Below are 12,506 nucleotides of genomic sequence, written 5' to 3'. Positions count from 1 at the left end.
TAAAGGAGGCCATAAATATCCTCACCTGTAAAATGCAACTATTAAGGGCTTATTTGATCTAATTGTTGTGAATAAGATATATGCTTTTTTTTTTTTTTTTTGGTGCCTTCAAGTTAGTATTGATTCCTGGTGACTGCCTGGACTAGTCCCTGCAGTTTTCATGGCAAGATTTTGGAAGTGGCTTGCTATTACCTGCTTCCTAGGGCTGGGAGAGAGTGACTGGCCCAAAGTTACCCAGTTGGCTTTGTGCCTAAGGCAGGACAAGAACTCAGGGTCTCCCAGTTCTAGCCTGGCGCCTTAACCACTAGATCAAACTGGGTCTCCGTATGCATATTAATGCTATAAAATTCATGTTTTATGTATTAATAGGATGCATTCATATATATCATCTTCATTCAAACAAATTGCTACCCATGAATTACAGAAGACACAAATGGAACTGAAGGCTGGTATGCAGTATTCAGTAATCGTAATGTTTTTGTTCATTATATAATTTAGTTAAGTTATTGCCAATTTGTATTAAGGTTTTCTGAATGTTTAAGTTGGTTTTATTTCACGACATTATCTTTTTCTGTGCCTATAAAGAAAGATAGATGGCAAACATTTTCTCATTGTGATAAGAACCTTTGCAGCTAGTGACACAATAAACACACCTGGGATAGGCTTCCAAAAAACTTTGGAACTCCTCTAAACTCCTAGCTGTTTGACAGGTACTTGATTTTATGTCCTTCAGAAAAAAATAGTATGTCCTAAGGAGAAATCACTGCATCTTTTGGAAAAGTGATAGCTAATTCTTCTGCAATGTTAGAATACAAAAATGTTAGTTTTAAAAGATGAGTTGCATAAGAAGGGAGAATTGTATCTGAAAAATAGGGAACATCACAAAATAAGCAAAATGGGAAAGTTTGACTTGCCAATTTAATCAATTTTACTTTGGTTCCTCACCCCTACATAAGCCAACTTTGAATTGAATCCAGATACGTTCAGAGATCAGGCCCAGTATAGGGGGATCCTTTGTGCTATTCCTGTTCATGAAGTGATTGTACATCAGATGCCAAGTAGACTCAGCTTTAATATTTTTGCTTGGTATGACAAGCCTTTCTCCCAAATAGTTCAAGAAGTTGTTTTGCTTATGCTTGTAGTTGAAAATGCTGTGACAGAAATAAAGGGCACACTAAAGCAGCTACAACAGTCTTCCTTGTACGAAGATAGTGAGGCACTGTATCAGGAATAACATTCACATGTCTGAAGTTTTCTTTTCAGAAAGCAGTATCCTTTTTGGTATCCCCAGTATAAGGCCCACTGAAAGGAATTGGAGTGATGGGTCTATCCTAGAGGATACTTTTCAGGATTACATTGGCTTGTACATAGCCCTACTCCAAATCAAAGGCCAAAAATCATTTTCTGTTTTTGAGTATACTTGTGCAGATCTCTCATATTTCTTCTTAATGTGCACATTTATGCAATTTTGCTGAACCTGCAATTTTATGCAAGTTTCTCTGATGTGTCCTTGGACACATACATGCTGTATATTATTTACATGATGTATATCCATTTTTGTTTGAAAAACTGTATTGCAAACTTCAGAGAATGAATTTCAAAGTTTGACTTTCAATCAAAAAGGTATAATGTGATAATTTAACTTTTTTTTAATTTTATACTTATGTTTTACTAATTTACAAATGTATATGCTGCTGATTCCCAAATGGCTTCGGGTAGCTGACCACATAAATAAATAATCATGCATAAAACTCTAACCTTCTAAAAACTCAAAAAGGCCTGGATAAACTAAAGTGGTTATAAGGAGATCTTACATTCACCAGTGAAGGCTCTATCCTGGAAGAAAACAGAATGTACTATCAGCATTCGGGGCATGAGGTGTACAAAAGGTATTCTGTTGAAGACTTGAGGGTGTGGGGCAGACTGTATAGGATTAGGCTCTGCAAATAATTAAATCATGTAAGGAAATGTACACCGAAGTTACTATTTTGATTTGGGCTTGAGAAATAACCACTATTCAGGGTAGCTAGTCATCTCTGAGGAGTTTTATTCACCATGTAGTCTGCCATGTTTAGGCCAGCTGCAAGTTCTGTGCCCAAGGAACATGTTGCAGTAACCCAGCTTTGGAAGAATTGTATGTGTATCACTGGAGCAGGTCCCTCTATTCCAAGTAATACACAGCTAGTTTATTAGCCAAAGCTGATGCATACTGAACACATTTCTCTATTATGCCTGATACACAATCTGTGAAGCCAGCAGTTTGAATAGAAAGTTGGGGGGGGGGGGAGGAAATCTAGAAACATAGCATATACTAGTATTTTTTTTTTTTAACTATACCCATCCAATTGAAGGGATTCATACTGCTGGTCAGTATTCTTGCAACTAACTTGCAAAATGTGGCAGGAGTTAGATTACTTCTTAATCCATGCCCTATAATCTCTAACACAGTTTCCATTTAGTTTAAAGGCCTTGGGCAAAACAAGTTCCCAGTGAAATATGGTCAAAGCTGTTAATTCATACAGCACACAGCTTTTATTAGCCCACAGTTGACATTGTAGAGCATCAATGTAAACCACATTTATTCTTGCTTCCTGATTGGGTTTATAAATTAATTGCTGAAAAATATAGGCCATTAACATTGTTAATGCCAGTTTATTGAAAGTTTTGCCTTGCATGACCTTTAAACAGTAGGAAGGATTTTCAAATCTTGTTAATTGCCTATTTCCTATTGCTAAGGATTCTTTAAGTCTTTACTAAGCTGTCCTAGCTTTAGGTTCATTTATTTTTTAAACAATGTTTACAAAACAGGTTTTGTTTTGGATTTCATCATGATAATTGAAGCCTAAATATACCTGTGCAAATCATTACTTATATTCTTCAGGAAAAATCCTGTTACTAATCCACAGTGTGCTGAATTTTTATGCTTACAGAACGAAGACTGCCATTAATAATTCAAAGCCCCCAGCTAAATATACGTACCGTGTCCCCAATGTGCTGGTGCTATACATAAGTAGGTCTTAGTCCAAGTCAAAGCAGTAAAATACTTGTGGTAATTAACAACCGATGAATCTCATAAACCTTTCTGATGGTCAGTCTACTAGAAATATGATTTTAGAATAGTGGAAGTTCCATTGCTCCTTAGCAGAGGACATGTTTTACATGAGGGAATGCCAAATACAGTCCCTTTCATCTTCAATTAAAATGATAAAAGGATTCTTAGAGGAAAGATAAAAGGGTGGGGGCAGCCTAACCTCAGAGGATAAGTTGTTCCTTGTGAGGAGGCTGCCTCTGATAATCTCATTTTCAGGGTTCCCACCCTCCTGATCTCTTTAGGGGTAGGTACTAGCAACATCCTCTCCCAGCCAGATTGGGTAGGATAGGCAGATTCTACTGGAGGAAATGGTCCTGGAGAAGAAACTCAGATATGGCCTTGGAGGGCAGCCATGCTGTCAGAGAGCAAATGAGCTGCTCTGGCTGCTAGCCAAGATATTTGTGGGACAAATGGAGCCAGCATTCTCAATGGCCAAGCTTCATATTTAGGGGTTGGGGTCTAAAGGCCAGAGGGGGGACTCTCTTTCTCTGTTTCTGAGGGAAATGCTGCTGGTGTGAGCCAGAGAGAGAGCGGGAGAAGAAAGATGGAAAGACACGTTGCTACATTTGAATCTGTGCCACTCTGAGGCATCAAGGCAGTCTGTGCTTTTGGAGTGACTGTGGGAAATTGGTGGCTGGAGAAAGGCATTGCTGTGATTGTGCTGGGCCACTGCAGTGAGCAGTTGCTATTTCCTGGTCCCAGAGGGAGAAGATGTCAGCCAAAGGCTTCTCTGGGAGAAGAGAAATGAAGAAGCAGACAGAGGGATGCACTTTTCCCCAAACCCAAGGTAATTGGGAACAGAAAGGGCTGGGGAGAAGACCCAGAAGGAAGTGTATCTGGCAACAGGCTGTTGAGATTTGAAAAAGGATGGAGAAAGCGCACATCAAAGTAAATCAGCCAATTCCCTTCTTATCTCTCTCTCTCTCTCCTGGTCAAAAGCTGTGGGGGGGGGGAGAAGGGGGGAGGAGGCAAAAGGGGAGGAATTGGTAGCTAAGCAACAGAGCCCATGGTTGCTAGCAAATACAGTAGCTTGGGAGGGAAGTAGAAAAAAATTAGAGAGAGAGAGGAGTTGCTTAGACTTAAATTCTTTCAGTCTTAGTAAAGACTTAAAGAATTTACATTGCTGTAAATACTTCTGGCTTTTTCCATAATTCCTGTAAAATACTTATACATAAAAACAAACAAACAAAAAAGCTTCCATGGTCTCTCAAGCAATTGTTCTTCTCAAAGTCACATGCATCCCTAGCCATAAATTACCATCAGTCACTTTGTGACACCTGCCTTGTACCACAAAAAAGGGTGAAGTAAGTGTGAGAGAGAGTTGTTGAGTCCTAATAAATTGCTAATGTTCTTCATTGAGAGTCATAGACTGTACATTGTGTGTTTCCTCCAAAACGCTGGGGAAAAAAATAGAATGAGGTTCCAATTTAACTTATAGATTCCATTCTACAAATTTAAGGACAACATCTAAGAATGAATTTAATATTACATTGTCCTTCTCCAGTGTGTTCCTTAATTTACAAACTAAAGTAGAACAAAATGCAATCTATGTGTCATTTATTTTAGCCTAGGGCAGGTAACCTTTTTGTGGGCAAGAAACTAAAAGGGCAAAAGGGGGTTTTCTGGTAGAATTTGAGGGAATCTTCATTTTTTAAAAAATTATGATATGTCTACTTCTGTTTATGTAAAATGTTTACATTTTAGTTTTAATATATCTCCCAACCCAAAAAGGCAGGAATTGTACCATCAGGGTCTGAAGGCCGTAGGTTTCCCACTCCTCGTTTAGCCTTAGAATGTTCTTCAAAATAAATACACAATGAAATAACTTTTTCTTCCTTTCTGATATTGTGGGAAAAAAGTTTTTGCAAGTTGTGTTACGAGATGCTCTGGAGGAAGAAAAGAGAGTAAGAGAAAAAATGGAAGATAAACAAAGGCAAGTTAAGACATATAATAATTTACTTTTTTGAAAAGGTGTTGCAACTGAAGAAATTGAAGTATAAGCCAAAATAGCTTACATTGTATCACCAATAGTTGTAAAAATGTACAAATCAGTTCTAGGGCAAAACCAGGTGTCATAGTTTTGTCATATTTTCACAGTTCTGCAGATATTGCAGTACATCTGAGACCAATGATTGTTCAAATGTACTGTTACAAATAGCCTCCACTTCTTCACATTAGTTTCTGCAGTTCACACATATGGGTAGTGTGTCTTTTGAAGAATCCTGTTTGGAATCTTCTAGCTTACAGAGTGTTTGGTGGGAGCACCATCATTACACATACAACATCAGCTAAATATGGCTCTTGCTGAACCTCTTCAGTTACTTTTTGACCACCACAGCATTACACATTTGTCTTTGAGCATATCATGCACCTGCTTTATCAGAATTGCCTTATTTTTTCCTTTTTAATTTTTATTTTCTTATCCTCAACTCCTTAGATGAAATTATTCACATGACATTTGCCATCTTGTTGTAGGCATCTGGCTTTCAGCTTTATGGCCCTCAAACTCCCATTTCACAAGTGGGAAACTTTTCCATGATGGGTATAAAACTGATTTTTTTGTTTTGGTGAAGTATCACAAAATGCCAGTTGTTTATTAACGGGCTTGTTGCAGTTGTTCTTTTCATTTGTGACTCACATTCTGAGATCAAGCTTTAAGGGTGGCAGATTCCAAAGTTGTTATAGCTCCCTCATTTTCCTCCAGGCCTCATACCATGTTCTCCAAATTGTCTTGTGGTTCCCTCATCTCTTCAGGAAATTGAACTTTAAGGACTCAGCTTCACCTTTATCCATGCTGAGGAAATCACCCACTAAGAGTTTAAAGCCTTCTAAGGGCCTGCCCCACTCGATTCCAACTACAGCTGAAATAAAGAGAGATAAAGGCCCTGTTTCTTTCCTTGTTGTTTTCAGCAGTCTCAAATTCTTTCCCATTTCAGCTTTCTCTAATTCTGCTGTATCAAAATCACCAATATCATAGTTGATCACATACTGTAATGCTCATTCTGCTTCTGAAGAGCATCCCTCTCCATTTTTGTTGGCTCCATACTATCCCATTCTTCTAGACTGGATCCTTGGTCCTTTCAGTACCAACTTTTATAGTCCTGATCAGTGCACATCCCAAGATATAGTGAAGCAGACCATTATCTATATTGGCCTTCCATTCAAAATGCTTCTCATTAGTCTAATTGTGTTTTAGACTCTCAAGACTCTGTTGTAAAATGGTTCTCTGAAATAGATCTGACATCCACATTCCAGCCCAACGTGGAGAGTTCCCCAAAGATCACTACATTCTGTCTGCTGAAGCCAATTTCAGTTTTTGTCCCCTGCCATTGAGTCATAGGATCCGCCACATTTCATTCTCAAGCAGAATTTATCCTAAAAACTATGCACCTCAAATACTCCGTTCAGCATTTCCTTAAACATCATCACCCGGTGCCCAGCTTTCCTCCATTCCTACAGTGAACAAATTGGTACAGTGGCACACTGAGGTTCAGAAGTCTTTGTAGATGGTAGAGAACTAGTATACCAGTTAATCCAAAATGCTATGGCTTCACAACTCTTAATTCCAGTGCTTCCAGTCAAGGGACTCCTGGGCCAAGCCAGGTTCTCTGCCACTGATTTATTTATATATGTATGTATGTATGTGAGGGGGATGGGGGGTGTATTAAAAGGAGAGAGAGTGGGTTTTTTAAAAAACTTTTGTTTCTCTTCAGAAATATGAGAAGACAAAAAAAGCTATTCATAACATTTGGAGTTAACATTCAAAACAGAAGTCAAAATGGCATGCTTGATCAGAATGTTTGAGAAATTGGGACCACAGAAATATGTAGGACTATAGTAAGTTTTCTTAACTTTTCTGGATTGCTTAAAAATGATTTTATTTACCTTGGTTTGATTTAATTGGATGGGTTATAAACTCAAATTTCTGATTATAAATAATAATTGTAGAGTATTGATTTAAAAAAACCTGAGTTTGATCTTTAACGTCATAATTTTTGAAATTTGATATAAATGAAAGAATTTACATCTAAAATCATTATCCATTCTTTCATATTTAACATCTGTTTTCATCTCTGAAGTTTGGTGCTGGAGATGTGGGGATTATAGATGTGCCATTAGACATTATGGAACCCACACACAACAAGCAGACTGTCGCCAACATTAAGGAATACAGCCACTTGTTGAAATCAATGGAAAAATACCTTATTCAGTACTGGAAAGAGATTGGAATAAGTAAGTAGTCATTGATAAGATGATTTGCACAACCATAGCCTCATGGTAGTTCTATTAAGACACTATGCCTCAGTGAAATACTTCAGGGCATGAATGGGACTCATGGTCATGCACACCAGTCATGCTCCTAACTTCCCCATGCGTATTGATGCACTGAAGATGTTACCTAGTGGAGTAATGAAACATTTGCAAGAAAACAAGCAAGCTGAGAGAACCCCAAGGACTCCACATATGCAGATATCTCCTTGAATTAGTTATATACCAGTAATGTAATATAATAAATGACTACAGGGAATATCTATTTTTTAGTATCCATTCTTACTGGTCTGTAATGGAACATTTTTGTGAAATATTAGAAATAAGTGATCCTGTATAGTGAGCCCATCTGCAAACAGTTTACAGCATATTGAGGTCACCAGTGGTTCATCCAATTTGATGAAGGAAGGGAGCTATGCTCTTGGGCTACCCTGACCCTCTGACTTCCATATTTCAGTTATCTGCAAAAGGACCTACAACTGAGTAGATCTACTTGCCTGAACAAACTCTGACTAATTGGAATACCAACTAAGAAGTTGCTCACATCTAGGGTTCTTTCCAGATATCCACACTCCACATAAGGATATTGAAAGACAGAATTAATCCAGGCTAGCATAGATACTCAAAATCTTTACAAGTATTATTATATATGAGTAATGTTCAGAGCTGATATTACTCAGCTATGGAAAATGGTCAGGGATGGAATAACATTGTTTCTTCTGAAAGATCAGCTATCTTTGGCTTCTCCATAGCCAGCAGTCTTTGGCTCCACTGTTCCCATCAGGCTGCCTGAACTGTTAACATCACAATTGGTTATGACAAGAATAGGAGTTGCTTCTTGAGCTTGTTTCTTTCTTCATCCCCCTCTATGTATTATAGATTGAAGAAATAAGTAAAGTGTAACTTGAGGAAACAACCATTCTATTGATATTTGTAAGCAGAATAGGAATGGCAGCAGATGGGGTCCTTTCTCATGTTTAAATGTAAATGGTTATGCAATCCTAGGCAGGTGGAAAACTCAGAAAACTTTGAAGTGTCTGGTGGCTGCTAGATATTCAGACAGGTGGGTCACAAACAAAGGATTGCAGTAAACTAAATTTGGTCTCTGGTTGGATTACTCTGGTTGGATTACACTGGTGTACCACCACCTTGCCTGTTTTAACAGCCCGCCCCCTCCCAGTGCTGCACTTCACCAATGCACTCTGTCCTAGTTGTTTCCTATAATACTGGGCAAGCATTACTGTTCCTTTTCTGGCAAGACGTAACTCCGCCAGGATTTGAATGCCCATTTTCTCAGTAATGCCCAGGAACTACAGTATAGGATGAACAATGTACTGTGGGATAAAGAAGTGAGGCTAAAAATAGAATTAGTACTTTTTTTGAGAGAGATAGAGCCAATTTGATGTAGTGGTTTAAGGCACAAAGCTAGAAACTGGGAGGCTGTGAGTACTACTCCTGTCTTAGGCATAAAGCCAGCTGGGTGACCTTGGAATAGTCATCCCTAGGAAAAGGTAGTGGAAAACCACTTCCGAAAATGCTGCCAAGAAAACTGCACAGACTTATCCAGGCCATCATTAGGAATCAAAACTGACTTGAAGGCACAACCCCCCCCTCCCCCCCTTTTTTTTTTTTGCTTGTCGTATAAATTCAGCTACCATTAATTCTCTTAAAGTAAGCAGATATTCCATCAGGTCCCTGATTTTTTTTCATTCCAAATGTTCATAGATGTCTCCTATCAACTTAACTTAAAATGGATATAGAGATAGAGATAGATATAAACATAGAGACTGATAGAGATACAGATTATCACTGTTAGTTATGTTACCTTAAAGTCCATGTGCTGCTGATTGTTTAAACTGTATTTGGGAAATATATAAACTGGTAATAGTCTACTACAGAGGGACTAGGAACAAGTACACTTACTGGCTTCCTTTGCATAAATCACCATGTACAAAGAGGGACTGTCTGTAGTGGAAAGTCTCTTCTATCCATTGAGGCTATCCAAGCCATTGAGGATCCTGAACAATCAGAATAGAAGAGACTCTGCAGTACAGCATGGAGGGTGACATAAGGAGATGGTGTTAGTGAATTCATTCTCACCGTTCACCTAGAAGCAGTGTAGTGTAGTGGTTAAGTTGTGAGATTTGGACTGGAGAAATCCAAGTTTACACTTAACCACGAAGTTCACTTGAGCGCCAGGATTATTGTTGTGAACATGCAATTAGGGGAGACCCCCAGTTATTCCATCTTGAGCCTTCAGAGAAAGCTGGGATACATATATGAAATTAATAAAATGCAGATGGATTGTGGCCACTTTGTACATTGTGCAAGAGAGTTTAGAATAAGTGACATCAAGCTGGAAATTGCAAAAGAAATATGCTTGAAAATGGTTGATTCGTTTTTACAGTGCTTAACCAAACAGTTTGAAGAGCTGTTTTCAGTCTAAATAATATAAGACGTTGTCCTTAAGAAACACAAAATTACCAACATCAGTTCTATTCAAGTTTCCAGTTTCCCTTTACACTGCTAGCTTTGGGAGAAACTGCTTGTTGCCCAGGGCCTAGATATGTTCTGGACCATGACCCAGCACTCTTCATAGTTCTCCAGCCCAAATTGACCCGGTAGAGATTATTATTGTTGTTTCACTGTGATATGTAATGTAATATTCCAACTATTTGTTTTCCAAGGTCAGAAGGAGAAATGCTGTTCCGGAATGATTTTGGATATCTGAGTGATGAATGGTATGAAAGACCTTCTGAGACAGTTCAGTACAAGAGAAGACGAGCAGCAGAAATTCTTGACGTTGTGCAGTGTGGTGAGTTTCTACAGCTGGGCAGTTTAAAAGGAGAAAAAAAGGAATAAAGATAGAATTCAGCCGCATGTTTTAAAAAAGCCTTTTTTTCCCCCCCTGTGACTTCAAAGAAGAGAGTTTGAGCTCTCTTCTTCACAGATGATGCACACAGCTGTGTTTTTCACTTCCTTCTTCATTGAAAAGGTCCTCTTATAAACACTTCCTTTGTTTCATTTTTTGCTGCCTTTAAAAGCAGACTATTGGACAGTAAATGTAAAAGATTTCCTTCATGTTTTATTGTAAAGGTTAGCAGCATATAACAAATGTCTTTGTTGGCCTCACTGTAAAATAAAAAGGATTATAGGAAAGTTGCCAACTATTTGTTGAGATGGGTTCAGATAGAAAACCTTTAAAAAAATTTTTTTTAATCTCTTCATGCGGTGGCATCCCTGGAGATGTTGAGATGGAAGAGAGACAAACAAACTGAGCTCACAAAGACTTTTTTTAAAGGTTTGATCTCTTTTGACAGGCCCTGGTCCAGCCTACCATTTTTTCAAAATACAGTTTAAGATTTCTCTAATACCCATTTCTCTAATACCCATTTTCCTACCTGAAGTCTATATAAAGAGCACTTTATAAAATGTATGTTCTGCTGCCACCCTTCTGATTTTTCTTTGCTAAAGTACAGGCATGTGGTTGCCCAATCTAGATGAGGTCTACCATCTACAGGTTGAGGGAACTTAATCATTCTACCCTCCCTTGTGGGAAAAAATGTATAGACATCCCTAGGCTCCATGGGGTGTATGTGTGTGTGGGTTTAATTGGCTAGGGATGTGAATTTTTCCAAGAAATTGTGTTGTGGGAAAGGATTATCCTCCCTTTCTTGAATGTGATGGGCACAATACAGATATGGTCACTATCTTGCTATACTTTAATAAAGAGAAATCAGAAGTGGAGTAGCATGAGGTAAATCATATGTATCACAGAGTTTTACATGGTGAGGACTGAGAATTATATGTATCCCTTGTACATACCTTGGCTACAGCCCCCAGAGATTCACAACAAAAGTTCTAGATTATAATGTTTAAGGCTGTTGAAGGGGAAAATCATTATAGGTAGACCTTACTTAATGACTGCCCTATTTAGTGAACATTTGAAGTTATGACAGCAATGAAAAAGTAACTTGACGATCACTCCTCTCATTTAGAAGCATTGCAGTATCCTCTGGTCATGTGATCAACATTCAGGCACTTTGCAACCAGTGGGCATTTATGATGGTTGCAGCGTCCCATGGTCACATGATTGCCATTTGCATGCTGCACAACTGTCTTCAGACAAGCAGAGTCAGTGGAAAAGCTGGGAGTAAAATCGCAAGTTGTGGTCACATGATATCTTGCCTAACAACCAAATAGGAAGTGATATTGTAAGTCCATCATGGTCATGTGATGTTTTGTTTAGCGACTGTATGACTTAGTGATCCTATCACTTACTGACAGAGTTATCGGTCCCAATTGTGGTTGCTAAGAACTACCTGTAAATACATGGGAAGTAATTATATTAAATATATATAGTTAATCTACTTTTAATAAAATCTAAATTTAAATTAAATGCAGTTTTTGTCCTGGCTGTAGTCACTTGTTTTAGTCCTATCCCCACTGACTTTTTGGAATGTAGCCCATGGGATGCTATTCAAAGACTAAGTGAAGTCCACAGATCTGGGAATGTGCCCTTTAAATATGTATTTCAGCTCTCAGTAGCACTGAATATTGTGACAGTACTTAGTCAGCCTAGGTTAGTACTGATTAATGCTTGGATGGGAGACCATGAGGAAATCCCAGGCCGAAGCTAGTCAGGGAAAAATACCCTTCCCGGGGAAGGCAATGGCAAACTGCTTCCATACGGTCTCCAGGGAAACTACATAGATGGGATGACCAGGAGTTGAGTTCAACTTGAAGGAAACTACTTTATGTGCTCAAATGTTTGATAAGTTAATTTCAGACCATAATAGTATTATTCTGAAGGAAAAATCTGTAGCTCAAGTAATATTTTCTGATTTGTGATCTACATATCAAGTTCCTGATAATTGTAAATGATAGAGGTAATCAGCTAATGTCCCAGGTAAAATCTAGTTTATTATGACATAATTAATTTCAAATTAATTATGTTAATTCATTAGATGTTTGCCTCAAATGGAGACTCTTGTCACTTGATACTGATATAAATAATGAAGGTCATCATGACATCTGGAATTGTGGAAGAAGTCCTAACCCTCTAGAAAATAAGTAGTGATATTACAGTAAATCTATACCCTTTCAGTACCAGCAGAGTTCCCTTCCTCTACACTGTTCCAATAAG

At 38.2% G+C, this 12,506-nt stretch overlaps 1 protein-coding gene across 1 annotated transcript in view; it reads left to right on the top strand.

Moving 5' to 3' along the window:
- MORC1 (MORC family CW-type zinc finger 1) overlaps window positions 1-12,506 on the top strand; it is a 46,176-nt gene that overhangs the window by 20,075 nt on the left and 13,595 nt on the right. The window contains 8 exon segments of the mRNA XM_088144443.1: window positions 370-449; window positions 957-1,211; window positions 4,919-5,024; window positions 6,805-6,876; window positions 6,878-6,917; window positions 7,171-7,328; window positions 10,048-10,175; window positions 12,328-12,433. Coding sequence (XP_088000569.1) covers window positions 370-449; window positions 957-1,211; window positions 4,919-5,024; window positions 6,805-6,876; window positions 6,878-6,917; window positions 7,171-7,328; window positions 10,048-10,175; window positions 12,328-12,433 — 945 coding nt within the window.

This window comes from Python bivittatus, unplaced genomic scaffold, assembly GCF_059951505.1.
Source record: "Python bivittatus isolate LINGU-HERP-01145 unplaced genomic scaffold, Pbiv_v1 ctg000350_np1212, whole genome shotgun sequence".
In the NCBI taxonomy this organism is placed as follows: domain Eukaryota; kingdom Metazoa; phylum Chordata; class Lepidosauria; order Squamata; family Pythonidae; genus Python; species Python bivittatus.
Note: the sequence above shows the minus strand (reverse complement) of the source record. Positions and strands in the feature narration are given on the sequence as shown.